At 40.5% G+C, this 15,977-nt stretch overlaps 2 protein-coding genes and 1 long non-coding RNA gene across 5 annotated transcripts; 2 read left to right on the top strand and 1 right to left on the bottom strand.

Annotated features, from left to right (window-relative positions):
- Nucleotides 1-650: 650 nt before the first annotated feature.
- Nucleotides 651-4,351, top strand: LOC103722471 (interactor of constitutive active ROPs 1). 3 transcript variants are annotated; one of them, XM_008813038.4, is made up of 4 exons: nucleotides 651-779; nucleotides 2,620-2,684; nucleotides 2,771-2,921; nucleotides 3,004-4,351. In XM_008813038.4, exons 2-4 carry the CDS (start codon nucleotides 2,671-2,673, stop codon nucleotides 4,099-4,101), a joined length of 1,263 nt encoding a protein of 420 aa, XP_008811260.2. In that variant the 5' UTR covers nucleotides 651-779; nucleotides 2,620-2,670; the 3' UTR covers nucleotides 4,102-4,351. The 3 variants fall into 3 exon arrangements, with proteins under 3 accessions (XP_008811260.2, XP_038981444.1, XP_038981443.1); XM_039125516.1 differs by lacking the exon at nucleotides 651-779 and adding an exon at nucleotides 2,212-2,523; XM_039125515.1 differs by lacking the exon at nucleotides 651-779 and having other exon boundaries at nucleotides 2,218-2,684.
- Nucleotides 4,352-5,887: 1,536 nt separating this feature from the next.
- LOC113463771 lies at nucleotides 5,888-6,650 on the bottom strand. Its single transcript, XR_003388605.2, has 2 exons — nucleotides 6,329-6,650; nucleotides 5,888-6,155 (listed from the first exon to the last, which is right to left on the bottom strand). It is a non-coding gene; the product is annotated as an uncharacterized LOC113463771 (long non-coding RNA).
- A 1,860-nt stretch (nucleotides 6,651-8,510) lies between these two features.
- Nucleotides 8,511-14,168, top strand: LOC103722468 (calcyclin-binding protein-like). Its single transcript, XM_008813036.4, has 5 exons — nucleotides 8,511-8,817; nucleotides 9,129-9,275; nucleotides 12,618-12,857; nucleotides 13,734-13,793; nucleotides 13,890-14,168. The coding sequence occupies exons 1-5, from the start codon at nucleotides 8,698-8,700 to the stop codon at nucleotides 13,992-13,994; spliced, it is 672 nt and encodes a 223-aa protein (XP_008811258.1). The 5' UTR covers nucleotides 8,511-8,697; the 3' UTR covers nucleotides 13,995-14,168.
- Nucleotides 14,169-15,977: the final 1,809 nt, after the last annotated feature.

A 15,977-nucleotide genomic window follows, 5' to 3' on the forward strand; every position in this document is an offset into this window, starting at 1 on the left:
GCAGTCCATCGTCAATTGAATCGCGATCCTCCTACCGTCCTCGCGCGATGCTAACAAAATAGAAGTCACGGAAAGGCAAAGAAAACGACGGTTTTCTCCCTCTAATCTTCGGCAGGGCGCAGCCCATCGGGGCCATCCCATCTTGGCTTTTACGACCACTTTCGCAGAGCGCGTGGTCGAGCAAGATACGGCCACTTTTTTTTTTACTCCGTATTCTCGCTTTCCAGAAAGGCTACGAGAAAGAGCAGAGAGGAGGCTGGTGGAGGTGCGAATAAAACTGGTTGGCCTTTCCATGAAAACAAAGAAGAAATATTGAAAAGGAGCGACCCCCATGGATCCATTCAATTTGTCCTCTTTGCTCGGATTCAAAGTCACGTTCTAACCCACTTTCATTCAAAAAAAATAATAAACTGCATGCGAGAAAACACGAGCCATGATTCACTACTCTCCATAATCATAGCCATCAATCAATTTGATCTGAATTTTTTAACGGCTATGATTATCATGACATTGGCTTCTGTGTTCAGAACAGCAGACCGCGTTACCTCTGGAATTTTTTACGTTTTAAATCCCCGGTCCTCTCCACTCATATAAATACCTATCCTTTATCTTCTCCCTAAGCTTTTCCTCTCCCCTTTTTCTTGTCCCAACCCTCCCCCCCCTCTGTCTCTTCCCATACCCCCACACCCACCCCAATACCACATTTAGGTTGAAGATCTCCTGGTGGACAGAAGAGGCTCAAGAACTTGAGGTTCATGGTTTGTTAAATCTATCTTGAGGTTAGATTTCTAGTTCCTATGTCCCTTTTTTTAATCTTTTATGAGAGATTTTTTTTTTCTTTTGTCATCTCCAATTTGTTTTCCAAGTTAGATTCATATTTGCATAAATTTTTTATAAACTTTGTCATTACTGATGGAGTTTGTTTTTTTTTTTTTTTTGGTAACATGCTGATAGGAGCAGTATTCTACAAATGTGAAAATGGGACACAAAATATCCGTTAGGGGGCATGTTTCCACCCACTAATTTTGTTTCTTTCCATCCATTACAATGTCCTGTCCATCAGGCGACACTGACTTAACACTTATAAGGTGACATGGTTAGGAGTATTTAATGTGTCCTTTAGCCTTGGGAATTATTGTAGCCATCCCTAAAGCCTTCGGTATTGTCTGTGCTCGGTGTAAACAGAGCAAAAGGCAGAAATAAAGCCTGTAATATTAGTGAAATCCACAGATCTAGTCTTTGTCACTTTGCTCCCATTGCCTAGAATTAGATGCACAAGGGATGAATATTTTTATAGGTCCCTTTGCTAATCACTGTGCCTTGCTAGGCTTTTGAGAATGCGGCTTTTTAGAATGCGGTAGCAGCGCATGTTCCGCTTGGTAATTGCGGTGGAAATTCCCTTTCGCTAATTGACTAAAAACCCCTTCTAATATTAAATACCTCAGGCTATTATAGCTGATATCACATAGGATATGGATGGGATGTTAGCATATCCATATCTATATTTATTTTATTTGACAAACATAAATCTTAGTCGTATGCAAAAATTTATATACATATTTGTTTTAAATAAATACAGATACAAATCAAATGCTGAAAATATAGATATAAATTGGATAATTAAATTATATGACCATAGAATCAAAATATTACTAAGTAGATAATAAATTAAGTTAATAGAATGTTGATGTGATTATTTATTTTTTTTTAAAGTTCGTGAGTGTCACATAAAATTAAATAAAATTATAAATAGAATTGGATATTCCGATATAAATCGGATAGTTGTCTATTCATTCATATCCATTTTTCTTTGATGAATATGAATATGAATATCTATATTCAGATAAATTCGGATACAAAAATTGATCCGAATGGATATTATCAGATCCAGTTTCACCCCTAGACCCTGATAATTATTCCACACTTCACTTTGATTAGAAATAGAAACAAAATAATGGAGGAGTAATCAAATTCAAAGTTGTGATCTCCACCTTGTGAGTTCAGGGCATATACTAATGACTAGACCCTGATTTCCATCTCTTCGTTAACTTTGACTAGAAATAGAAACAAAATAATGGAGCGGTAATTGAATTCAAAGTTGTCTCCACCTTGTGAGTTCAGGCCAGATAATAATGACGAGACCCTGATTTCCTTCTCTGCGTTTGATACTTGGAACTATACCTGAGAGTTTTTTGCTTGTTTGTAGTTGCCGTTCCAATTTCTCAAAACATTTTTGTTTTTTTGGGTTTTGAAACGTTACCCGTGCGAGTAAACAAGTAGAAATATCGATTGTCTGGTCCACATATGGCCAGAAGTACTGAACCAAGTATCCAGCTTTTAATACAAAGAAGGAGCCATGTGGGTGGTGGCCTTCCAACCCCAACCCAGGAGTTAAATATTTCCTCCCCCAACGTTCACTGGACCCTCCGGTCGGTGTGGTCATTATAATTATCATTGATCGCCAGGGACTAAAAGCTATCCATCTTTCTTTGCGACTTGCCATATATTGAGCTCTGCCCTTGGGTTTGAATTTTGAATTCTTCTTTGAAATGCGTGTCTGTGACTCGCGTGGTGTCTAATACTTCACCTTTTTGTTCCTCCTCCCTTTCCTTTCATCAGCTGTGAAGGGAGGAGAGTTCTTCCAAGCTTGTTGAAGCTCTAGGTCAAGCAATGCCGAGGTCGAGGTAAAGATTGGATTCATTGTTGTAGAACATAAGAGAATAATCTTAGAATGATGTAATGGGTTTGGATCATGATTTGTTTGGAGCAGAGGGTCGGAGATGCCGCAGCGGCAGTCGCCACGGGCGCCGCTTCATCTGAAGACCACTGCCTGCTCTGAGGCCAATGGCATTCACCGCCACATGGTGGACCGAAGTCCGAAGCTGGAGGACCGGCGCTCGCCTCGCAGCCCCCTCCACGAGGTATGGCCTCCCTACCCTTCCATCACTGCTTGCTCTCTGCTCTCTGTAACTTGTCTGAGCTTAGCTTGCTCGTAATATGCAGAAGAAGAGGGGCACCAGGGTGGCGGACTTGGAGACGAAGCTCACCCGAGCCCAAGAGGAGCTTAAGAAGCTAAGGGAGCAGCTGGCCTCCACCGAGGTCGCCAAGAAGGAAGCCCAGGTAGCACTCGAGGAAGCGAAGAAGCGAGTCCCGGCCGCCGCCGCCACCTCCCCCCAAAGCTCAGAAGAAGAGAAGCCGCCGCCTCTGTCCTTAAAAGAAGAGACCGAGACTGGTACTCGAGGCCTGGATTCGCAGGAGAAGAGCGAGCAGACGGTGGAGAAGGAATTGCCGGATTCCAGATCTGAGGAGGAGAGCGTCAACTCCCCTGCTACTGATGTGTTTGAAGTGGCAGTCTCGCCAGCTCCGGTCCCAACTGAGCCGATCCGCAAAGAAAACGAGGTTGGGAATGATGACGGGGAAGCAGTGGAGGAGAAGGAAGAGGAAGAGACGAAGGCAATGATGGAGAAAGATGGCGAGATCGAGATGCCTGCAACAGAGAAAAAGGAAGCGGAAGAGGACAGCAGGCCTATCGAGATCGCCGAGAGCTCAGAGGTAGTGGAACTCAAAGCCAAGCTATTGGAGAAGGAGAAGGAACTGGAAAATTTGTCTGCAGAGAATGAGAGCCTGAAGAAGAAAGCAGCGGAGGTGTCGGAGAGTGTCATGGCCGCCGCGAGAGCTAAAGAAGAGGAGCTGGGTGTGAAGCTGGGCTCAGCGGAGGAGGAGCTGAGGGAGAGCCGGGCAAAGGCGGAGAGGCTGCAGGAGAAGCTGGAGGCGGCGGAGGGGGCGAGGACGACGCTGGAGGCGGAGATGAAGCGGCTGAGGGTTCAGACGGAGCAGTGGCGCAAGGCAGCCGAGGCGGCAGCTGCGGTGCTGGCGGCCGGGGAGGGGCCGGGAGTGGAGATGATGGGGGAAAGAAGGGTGGCGGAACGGTGCGGTTCCATGAACAAACACCTTGGTACCGGCAGCGGGGGATTCGCAGGGTGGGGATCGCCGCTGATGGGCGGGGAGATGGATGATGAGGGTATTGGGGGAGGGAAGAGGAGGGGGACCGGAATTCGAATGTTCGGAGATCTCTGGAAGAAGAAGGGGCAGCAGAAGTAGAATTGTGGAGGTGTCCATCAACCCTTTGGAACAATCTTCTTCTTTTTCTCCTTTGCTTATTATTATTTTGTTTTGTTAACTGCTTCGTATGTTGTACTGCTTCTGTTATTGTTGGTAAGGGCGCAACCAACCAGCCAAGTTGTTTTGGTATCTGGAGTTGGCTTTGAGAGCTTTGGGAGATGGAGTTAGCTTGGATGTGTTGCCGATCTAAACTAGTTTAGCTAATGGAATTGCTACATAATTTAGAATATCTGGTTCAAAAGCTTCCTTGTCGTGCAAGTCAAATAGCAGCCTATGGGCCGTGGGCTAATCTATAAAGGCTAGACCGGAGGATTTGGCCAAGATAGTTGACTTCGGTACAGATCGATGTCTTATTATGGTTGGATTGGCCGTAGAGTAACACCAAGGAAGCTGCACCTAGGGTCTTGACAATGGTCGACCTAGTTCGGCCGTATATATAGAGATGACTGGAAGACCCTCAAGTAAGCACATGACTCTCTCACCAGCACTCTTTCATTCTCATTATCTCTCTTTTCTGCTATTGCTCTAGATCTCCACTAACTTAAGCATCGGAAGATCCTTCGTCGGAAATCGTTTGGCAAGTGGACTTTTTTGCGGATTTATTTCATCATAGTGGTGTCGAGCTAATGGTGTGACTACTCTGCCTTTCTCCTCAGTTTCGGCTGACCTCAGTGCATCTCGAGCGGTGACTGACCTTAGCAACAAACAGTATAATAGCCATGTAATAGGGGAAACGGTTAATGATTTTTATCATGTTACAAAAGCCGTTACTCTAACATCAGGGAGTAGAGTTGATTCTTGAATGAATTTTACAGAAGGAACTTGGTCTTTCCTACTTTCTAGTTTCTGGTTCTACCATAGTCTATAGTTTTGCCCACTGGGCCGACGAGACAAAAGTCTTTTGCGGATTGATTTCATCATAGTGGTGTCGAGCTAATGGCGTGACTACTATGCCTTTCTCCTCAGTTTCGGCTGACCTCAGTGCATCTCGAGCGGTGACTGACCTTAGCAACAAACAGTACAATAGCCATGTAATAGGGGAAACGGTTAATGATTTTTATCATGTTACAAAAGCCGTTACTCTAACATCAGGAAGTAGAGTTGATTCTTGAATGAATTTTATAGAAGGAACTTGGTCTCTCCTACTTTCTAGTTTCTGGTTCTATTATAGTCTATAGTTCTGCCCACTGGGCCGACGAGACAAAAGCCTTCTGCGTCCATTCCAAACTTCAGACGAGCTAAGCCCATTCATCATTGCCTTGGAATGAATGGGCTAAGAGAATGGGGCCCAAGTTGGCCAGAAGTTGGTAACCAATAGTCCACTCTTGACTCGGTCGAGCATATGCATAAAAATGATTGTAGCGCATTGAGGAAATATGAGATAGAGATAAAATTCCCCATGAGATGATATAGTAATACCTGTTTGATTAGCTTAGTTCTACTACCCAGAAATAGAAGACAAGAAGTTTTGAGCACCAAGCGCTTAGGGTTAGGCTTAGAGAAATAGAAAACAATCCAGAACTCATTATAGTCTAGGCTTGGTTTGTTACTCCCAGCAAATGCCATATAATAAGATAAAGAGATGGTGGTGCGACCTCCCGTTGAAGTCTAAATTAGCGTGTGAAGCTTGGTACAAAGCAATTCTGGCACCTCAACGGGTGCTTTCGCGAGTGAGCTTTAGCCGGAAGAAGTTATCAGGGGTTGCAGAGGCTCAGCTCACTGCTCACATATCCACATGAGTAAAACTACGGAAGCACACGTCTTATAACAAATACTTCGAGCCGAACCTATTAATTGCATGTTCTTAAAGGTAATAGATACGTTAAATTGGATATCGTTACTGCTCAATAGAAGTAAAAAAAATATGGAGATTGGGATCTAGCAATTCTCTCTCTCTACCAGTATTTGCTTATAGATAGAAGATTGTTACAACACTCGGCAAAATGGAAAGAAAGAAAAGGATCAGAAATCAGCGGCCTGCACGGCTGCCACCCTTCTCCTGGACCTCTCCCTCGCGTCACCCGTCGGCTGCTCTGCATCATCCACACACGCAAAAAAAAAAAAAGAGTTCAGTATCCTCCTCTTCCCTTCAACCATATTCACAAGGAAAAAGTTTTAGTGGATATGGAAGGAAGAAAGAAGAGGAAAAGAAAAGGCAAAGCCATCATTATTAATCGAACCAACTATTCTTGTCTATTACTAATACCAGGAAAAGCGTAATGGACGAAGGTAGCAGCGACGAGCACGACCCCTAAGCAAAGAAACGCATAAACGTGCCTCCCCAACTTCCCCAGCCATCCATCCATCCCTCCCGCCCTCAACTCCATCGTCCAACTCTCCGTTTCCTCGGTTTTTTTATTCTATTCTTTCTGCTTTTTATCACCTCTGTAGACGTCGCTATAAGTGGGTGGTCTTAAATAGCCCATAGATTCGAAGCTCAGGGCACCCTTGGTGAGGATAAGTGCACCATCCCCAAGTGAACGGGCCCAAATTTGATGACATCTATCGTGCGTGGAGTCCCGATAGAGGGGTTGTCTAAAGTCTACGGTCTACAGCCAAGGGGTGGTAAGTAGAGAGGAGTCGAGAGGAGTAGAGAGTTAAAGGTTTTGAGGCTTGGAAGCCAGCAGAGGATATGGGCTTTAGACCAGGGGGTGGAAACAGGAGGCTGCGAGACAATGTGCGGGGACGGCGGCCCCTGGGTTTGTGGCCACTTGTCAGCTTCCATATGGAAGTCTAGGGCCGGGCCATGGAAACAGATTATATCCGGGGCCGGGCCATAGGCAGTTAAGTTCGGGCCTAAACCTGGAGCTCGGTCCACCCAATTGGTGTATAAGTGGAGTGAGTAAGCCCAGATTTGACACCTTAATCCACTTTACTTTAGCCCGGCTCGTACTAAGACCATGAGCGGGCATGGGTCCAAACAAGATAGGTATCGATGTTGCCATATAGGAGCCAACCTAATTATGAATGAATAGATTCAAGTAGGATATCTTGCACGGAACAGGAATTAACACAAAGACTAACTTGGCTTAACAAGGAACCACTAAATGATGAGTTGGATTTGGGTCCAAATAGTAGACTCAAAGCTTGTTCAAATCTCTCTCACACACACAATTTCTTTTTTAGAATCATTGTTGTTGCCTCTCATAAAATTGCACCCAAAGTTATATTTGCAAATGTCCATGAGATCAAATAGTATGATATTTCTTAATTAGGTACATGAAGTTTGAGCAAGCTTATTGATAAGTTCAGACTTTTTGCACTATTTGAAGAATTTGTTATTTCGTAAAGCTTTCCACCTTGGCTAAATAAGAAAATGGTTTAGACTCGTATAGTTCCTGGCTGGTAGACTATTCTGTGAAACAGAGGTTACATGAATTCCAAATAACGGGGGTTTGCATCAAGTTGTACTCAAATCTAGATTGGAGTGGATGCTGACCATTAGTAAAAGATTTTTTGAGTTACCGAAGCATTTTTTGTTCGTATATTGTACCTCCCTCAAACAAGATGGCTTTTCAGCAAAATGCTTAGATCATCCCAGGCTATAATCCTTCTAATTAGATCGCCTCTTCTAGTATCAAAAAGAAATTATTTTTTCAACTACATTCCCAGGGCTTCGGCATGGAGGACTTTGAGTCTCCACACACGCAAATAGCATGTGTTGGTAAATCAAAATTTGAATTGATTGTACAATTAATTAGGACAAATTTAGACCGAGTAAGTTAGGTTTTATTCCAATGATCATGCTTTTTGTTCTAGCAACTAGACATTCTGGATTCGAATATAGAATCACATTTCAAATATCTGAGCCTGAATAATTATGATACGGATGGGTCCTCTTCCTCTTCTCATTCTCTCATTTTTGATAAAAAAAAATATGGTTGCTAGGGATAGAAGTTAATTGAATGATATACTTCTAGATTCATTTTTGCATCCAGATTCATTTACATATGGATAGAAATTTAAGCGTCTGCCTCGTATCTACATCCATATTTATATCCATAAAAAAAAAGAACATATAATTATTCAATCCATATAAAAATATATAGTTTTGCTTGTAATTCTATTTAATCATATACAATATTTAAAATATTTGAAAATAAAAAACTAATCATATTAAGTTGATATAAGTTTTTTATTTTAATTGTTATAAAATTTAATTATCTTTTTTTTTATCCAGCTGTCCGCATAGATAGGAATGCGGATAGACCGATCCATACTGGTTGTTGCATTAAAACTTGATCTACAAGAACCATGAAAGCCAATTTATTTGGGAATCACAATGTATAAGCAAGAACCGGCGCGGCATCTGATCATCATCAATGATCAAATAAACCAAGATTAGATTCGGCCCTACTAAACGGTGCTGCTTCTGGAACATTCCTATCACTTTGGGACGGCTCTCTCTCTCTCTCTCTCTCTCTCTCTCTCGTCCTCTGGTCTGGAACCTTCCCTCTCTTTCTCCAAACAAACGAAACCCTAAATAAATCCTCCTAGTAGCCTTCCATACTTCCACCGAGAGGGGTAACGTCGTGACCCGAGAGGAGGAGGAGGAGAAGAAGAAGAAGGAGAGCGATGGCGGAAGAGCAGCAGTTGAGGCTGGACCTGGAGGAGCTTCGCCATCTCGAGTCCATCGCCAAGAGGCCCCGCGTCCTCTCCATCCTCTCCTCCGAGATCCGTAACCTCGACACCAAGGTATTCCTCCGCACCTTCTGTTTCTCTCGGTTGCCTAGGGTTTGATACTAGTTCATCCCTCTTCGAACCGCTCTCTCCTTGCTCGCTTTCTATCCGAGTTTTAGCGGGTTTTCAACGCAAGAATCCACTTCTTTGAACGCTACCGATTTGAATTTTATTTTTCTTGGACAAGTTAGGTCGGTTCATTGACAGTTGTTGGATCGATGTTCCCTGAAGTTGTCTGGATTGATTGATTCATGCTGTATTGAATCGTGGGGCTCAGTGTTCCTTGCTATGAATTATTATCTATTTATTGTTTGTTGTATTCGCAGTTGTCGAAGGTTACTGCAGCAGTTGCTGCTGCAGCAGCAGCAGCACAGCCTGCGGTATCTGCCGAAAAGGCTCCCGCTGCAGCGAGCGCGTTGAATTATGTTACGCTCGGATCGTTTAGCTGGGATCAAGACAATGACAAGATCAAGGTGCATCCTTTTTTTACTTAAAAAAAAGGAAAAAGAGTAAGAAATGATTTAAAATCACTATTTGGATAGTACATTTTTAAGTAATCATGCATTTAGGTTGAGATTTGAGTTTGATCATAATCGCCACATGCTTGCTTCTAATGTGAAATAGTAAGATGTAGAGTTTTTTTTATAGCATTTCCACTAGAATTAAAGTGAGATGAGACAGAGTTACGGGATGCTTATGATTTTTTTTTTTAAATAGTCTTTTTATGCTTGGGACACTTAACTGAAATTATTACCAGCAAAAGTAAATTTAGCTATGTTATGTGGACTGTAATACTGAACTAAATGGGGGCTTCAGGAACATCATATGAACATACAGATATGAGAAGGTTAAGATGAGTGTGGATAGACATAGGAAATAGATGGGAATGAGTTCTTAGATAAATTTAGGAGTTGCAGTAAATAACTTTTTGGCATGTGTGATGCATGCAAAAGTTAATACAACATGATTAAGTTTCCATAACTCATGTGGACAGGAGACATACTGTATAGCAACAAAAGAATGTGATACCAGATTCATACCAGATTCTTTTTTTTAAAATAAAAAGGGCCCATTGGATTCTTATTCTTCCGTTTCCCAACAGGGAGTTGTCTATTTAACTGGATATGAAGTTTGAGAGGAAATCTAGAGTATCCTCTGGTTTCCTCTGGGGTGGTTTATATACTAAATCTGCTCTCAGTTACGTATGATGGCATACTGTAAAAAGTAAAATTTAGGAGGCGGGCCATAAAAGTTTTTCTTAAAAAAATACACAGAGATATAAAGATGAAAGTTGAGGTATGTTAAGAAAAATGTGAGGATGTGTAGATAAGCATAGGTGCTTCATTATGTGTCAAAGCATAGGAAGAACAGAAAACCGAAGATTTTTGTGAATGGCAATTGTAATTTGTTATATCATTAACAATGGAGATGAACTCAAACAAAATGTCAGAAAAACACAAAATATCAAGAAAATACTTGCAGGTTAGTCATTAATGGTTGCATATGTCAATGGGTCAGGTAAAAAACTTATTGAGCCCAATTTTATGTGTGGGAAAATGGTTCGGTTTTTTTTTTTTTTTTTCTGGGACAGCATTATCCTTTGATCAAAGGAAATATTAGAACATTAATCGACTCTTGTAACCTAAATTTCTCATGGAACTTGGTTTGTGTTTGTTTATAAAGATGGCATGTTATCAATGTATTCTGTTGTTTTAATTCATTATATGAATTGCTGAATTGAAACTTCATAGAGGGTAAAGCTAGGTACAAGTACATCAGGGAAAGCTCGCAGGGTACAACTAATTATGATTCATTAGTAAAAGGTTAAAAGCTGTTTTCAGTTTTCACAATGTTTGATCATCTGCAACACCTTTTTTTGTGTTTGTTTTTTTTTTTTTTGGAGGGGGGGAGGGGATTTGTGTGGACACTAACAAGAAGAGGTATTGATAAAGCACGAGGAAAGAACAAGATTTCATGAAAATTTATGACATGGAAGTATTCAGAAGGGTTTGATTGTCTTCTGTACTAGGGATTTGTTACCATATAGATCATATAGTGAATGATACGTAATGTATAATTATTCATTTCCATGTTATTTGAGGATGATATAGTTTTTTGTTGATAAATCGGAAGGGTCAAAAGTCAAGTTACAATCATGGGTAAAAGATAAATATTATAAACGTCTAACTGATTTCTGAGATAATACATAATTGTTTATGGAAATGGTCTATGTGCATGATGTAACATTTATTGATGACAATTGAATGGCTGGAGGTAAATTAACATCTTGGATAAAAAAAAGATTAGATTTTAAAGGTCTAAAATAATCAACTTGCAATTTTAGTGGATCCAATGAGTCCCTAGAGTTTTGTCTCCAAGAATATCTACTTGTAATCTTTCATGATTTTGGATCTTCATATTATTAACAAATATAAATAAAGAATTCACATAGATTTAGAGAAAGCTCGATTAAGTAGGAGGTATAAATAAAGAATTCACATAGATTTAGAGAAAGGTGGATTAAGTAGGAGGTATGTTTGGCGTGGCAAATGCCATATGATTCATTGAAATTTCTAAATAACAATCACAGCCACAATCATCTAGCCTTTATCCTCATTCATCAAGTATTTTTGTCAGGGGCCATCTCTAATGTTATTTCAAGTTTCTCCATATACTTCCTCACAATCTCCATCCATGTTTATACAGGTCTTCCTCTTCTTTTCTTACAATCTTGAACACAAACTAAAGTACCTTTCCTTAAAAAAGTCTTAGAACTTCGTTGCACATATCTATACTATCTTAATCAATTTCATCACTTTATTTAATTTATGCAATTCCCACATCTCTAATATATTCATTCTTTAATCCATCCTTTATAGCTTTAACAGATATCCATTTTAACATTCTTGTTTCTGTCACAATCAATTTATTTCTAAATAAAAAAAAGAAAGCAATGTTTTGTTCATCAAACTGTTGGCAAATGCTCCAAGAACATAAGCGAGTGTTGGATAGATAAGTTGACTGTGTTTGAAATCTAGACAGGTACGGGTTTGTGTGGTAAAACACTCAAAGATTGCTTGATTAAGAAGATGGGGGCCTACTTAATGGAGAAAACTTAAATTACATGGCTTGCATTTGTGATGAAGAATCTGAAAATAGAAATGCAATGACCAGAAATGCCATCCTTGATAAGAAGTAAATGTAGGATCCAGAAAGCTGAATATAATCTAGGTTAGATTGGTTTTGATTGTCATTATGGCTTTTTTGAAATAAATTTTGAAGGGGATTTGACATGTTATCTTCCATTTTCTTAATAACCCATGAGGTTTTCTGGTTAATGTTACATTTTTTAAAGGCATTCTATGTAGAACTACTGATATATGGAGGTTATTTGGTGTTGTGACATAATTACTTGAAAGAAGCTGTTGCATCTTGTCTGTAGTCATGTGGCTGCTGTAGTCATGGTAGTATTACCGGTAAAGGTGCAGTTTATGCATGACATATAAATGTCCTTCTATGGATGCATGCATGATATGTGCACCCAAGCAAGCACTTTTTATTATTTATTATCAGGTTTTTCCCATCTTTTCCTTCCAATAGATGAGATTGAACATGATTTTTAATTAAGAAATATGTAGAATTACCCTTTTTTAACTGTGCAAACCCGACTGGCAAATTTGATGCTTAGTCCTTTTTTTTCCTCCTCTTTTCCCTTTTGAACTCTCGGATGCTTGATCACTGCCTGTTTTGTTTTGGATATTTTTTTGTCTTGCTGAAACTAATTCAATCCTGCAAACTTGTCTTCTGTGCTTCAGCTCTATGTATTTCTTGAAGGTGTACAAGAAGAGAGGATGGAGACTGTTTTTAAGCGTATGTTGGTGGACATCAAGTTTCATGACGTCCAAGGGAAAAATTACCGATTCTCTATACCAAAATTAAACAAAGAAATAGTTCCCGAGAAATGTAAAGTGGTGGTCAAGCCGACAAAGGTTGTTGTTACACTGTCCAAAGCTTCAAAAGGAAACTGGTTAGACCTGCACTTCAAAGACGACAAGGTAATCAACAGCTTTTCGTTTTTCCTCTCATCTATTTTTAATAAATTGGGCCACGTTTTGTTGACAAATAAGCTTTAGCATGAAGGGGTTACTGGTTTACAGTTATTAACCCAGATGAAATGTCCAACCATGGATCATCCATCACTTACTACACTCTTTCTCTATCATCCACGAGGTGTTGGACGTAATTTGGTTGATCTTTCTTTTATCCTTTCTTTTATTTAAGAAACATAAGAATCTATTGGGATGCATATGAGGGTGGGTTAGCGCAATGGTAAGGTTGCACCATTATGACTTGGATGTCATGAGTTCGAAATACGAAAACAATTTCTGGATAAGGCTGTCTATATCTAACACCTTCCCAGACCCTGCAGGACGGGAGCCCCGTCCACTGCGATGCCTTTTTATTAGGATGCATGTGACATGTGAGAGCTACTCTGAGAGAGCTATTATGGATGGCCATGGCCTTCCAGTTCAATTTAAATTCTTATCGTTTATGTGATTCTGTAATGCACTCAAATTCTGGGATGTGCAGTTCCATTGTTTCTAAGATATATTTATTAAGAATGGGAGTGGCAATGGTACATTGCAGAACTTCACAAATCAAGCAGTGGAGTTTCGGATGGTAGAATAGTCGATACTATAGGATTCTTGGTATTCAACCTCTCTCCAGAGATTTAGTGGTTTTAATGCCTACTATGGATTCTTTTAGCCTGAATTTTGCTAAATAAGTGTTTTGCTGTCATGTCCTTTACCTTTTTCTGATTTTTTTTCTTTGGTAGATTAGAATTTTTTCAACACCATTCGCTACACTTCTAGAGCGCATGGAGGCTTGGATACAATTTGATAGTTGATACATTGTTTTATGATTTGCAGCTAAAGCCAGGTGTGGACAAAGATAAAGACCCAATGGCAGGAATTATGGATTTGATGAAGGTGATTTTTTTTTTCTGGACAGTGTCAAAAATTTCTTTTCCTTTGTTTCATTCTATTCAGTTGCCTGAGGTGAGTTAGAACGTCAATGCGTTGCAGAACATGTACGAGGAAGGTGATGATGAAATGAAACGAACGATTGCCAAAGCTTGGTCTGATGCAAGATCTGGGAAAACAGCCGACCCGTTGAAAGGGTTCCCTTGATCAGTTGGTAGATGTATCTATATGTTTTGTTCGCTCTCATTGTATTTTGGGTGTGATGTTGAGAGCAAATACTCTTATTAATCGTCTTTCTTAAACTTGTGGATCATCAGTTATTTGGGATGACTTTTGTTGGGCATGCTTGTTTTTTATATTGAATTTGCTGTTTGTCTCTGGTGTGATGGTATGTTAGTGCGGCTTTCAGGGCCAGTTGCGACGGTATGATAAGCCATTCAAGGGATGAAACTCTGCATGGTACCTTCTAGTTATGCCCAGCTTTGCCTGCCGTCGTTCCTGAGCCACTACCAAGTACACTTGGTGCTGCTCTTTCGTAACTTTTGAATCATTGTGCGCTAAACGTTCAGTTAATTATTCAACATAGCTTATGATATGTATGGGCATGTGACTGAATAGAAGCTTATGATATTTATAGGCCTGAATCATTCCACGTAGATTGATGTCCCATGTATGAGGTGATTGATCAATTCGTCTAAAGAAATACAAGGAAATTTCAACTAAAGACGCCCAAGTTATTCGTGCCCAAAAAAGGGGCATGCAAGTCCAAAGGGTTGAAACTTAGCTGACGGCCGGGTTAAACCATAGGCCACGCTGTAATTGAGACGATTTAATCGGTAGAGATGCCCTGCCCTGGACGTACGTAGCCACGCTGTAATTGAGATGATTTAATTGGTAGGGACGCCCTGAAAAACTTCCGACTGTAGCAAATACAGGTGAACCGGTCATTCGTTGAATTTGGTTTGCTGCGATGCCTTGATTTTTGTCAGCAACAAGCATGCAGAATATGCCCTTTGACTGTTTAATACAGCTGCAACAGGTTCTTTGTGAGAAAATTAATGAACCTCTCTCTCTCTCTCTCTAATCACCTAAAACGCAGAAGACTTGCTAATTTGTACAGCATTGGCATTGAATTGGCTAGAGTTGAACAACTTAGCTAAAGCTAAACATTTAGAATTTGGACAAAGAAATGCAAATAAATTACAAAAAAGTTCCGAAAGAATTCGGATATCTAAGAATATGGGGAAAAATTTAAATATAAGGATGGCAAATTGTTCAAAAACATACATATCTAGCCCAGTGAAAAGAAGTATGGAAGAGGCAACAACAATAAACATCAAAAACAAAGACCATTCAAAAGATTGTACAGCATTGTTATAAACAAATTGAACATAAGTCATAAAATCTGTATATAAATCATAAATGATTGGATAATTGTTGATCAATTCATTTAGTGAAAAAAGTTCAATATCATTTTACTTAGAAAAAAACAATAATAATCAGAAAGTCTGTTAGTAAGTTAGCTACCTTGTCTATATGGTAGCTAATAGTGCTTATTGTTTGAAAAGAATTGTCCAGCCCTAACAAAATGGTACTTTGGCTCTGGCCCGCACGTCCAGCGCTACGGAGGGATTTTCCTCCCTCGGACCTCACCATTGATGAGGTCAAGAGAGGTCGGCTTCCGGCCCGCCCGGCCCATGCGTCCAGCGCTAAGGGGAGATTTGCTGCCCTCCGACCTCATCTCCATCGGTCTCAGACAGCGGAGGCGATTGCTTCTCCTCAGAGATATTGTCCACTTTGGGCGCGTCGTATGCTACCCTTGGGGGTCCGCGTAAGTACTAGCCCCTTGGGCACGTCATGCGCTACCCTTATGGTTTTGCCCCACAAAAAACGCCTCTGAAGAGAAAGGAGTAGCCTCCCTCCATTTAAAGAACAAACCTCTCCGCTATCTAGTCGATGTGGGACTAAATTTAGACCATTTATTCCCACCTCTACGCTACCCTTGGGCGTCCAGCAACAAGTTAAAAATATATTACACTACAGATTACTAAGGGTGGTTGTGTCCAGCAACCGATGTAACCTTTGTGGGCGATTTGCAGCATAAAATCCTAGCTAATTTCCAAAGACCAGGATCCTCTAATTGCTATAAATTCCATCATATGGTGAAGTGCTCCAAATCAATAATGGTTT

This window comes from Phoenix dactylifera, chromosome 4, assembly GCF_009389715.1.
Source record: "Phoenix dactylifera cultivar Barhee BC4 chromosome 4, palm_55x_up_171113_PBpolish2nd_filt_p, whole genome shotgun sequence".
NCBI classification, from domain to species: domain Eukaryota; kingdom Viridiplantae; phylum Streptophyta; class Magnoliopsida; order Arecales; family Arecaceae; genus Phoenix; species Phoenix dactylifera.

Coding starts and splice junctions, on each gene's coding strand:
- LOC103722468 (XM_008813036.4), top strand. CDS start 8,698: ATGGCGGAAGAGCAGCAGTTGAGGCTGGACCTGGAGGAGCTTCGCCAT. Junction 8,818..9,128: donor TCCGTAACCTCGACACCAAG/GTATTCCTCCGC, acceptor TTGTATTCGCAG/TTGTCGAAGGTTACTGCAGC. Junction 12,858..13,733: donor TGCACTTCAAAGACGACAAG/GTAATCAACAGC, acceptor TATGATTTGCAG/CTAAAGCCAGGTGTGGACAA.
- LOC103722471 (XM_008813038.4), top strand. Junction 2,922..3,003: donor CTCGCAGCCCCCTCCACGAG/GTATGGCCTCCC, acceptor CGTAATATGCAG/AAGAAGAGGGGCACCAGGGT.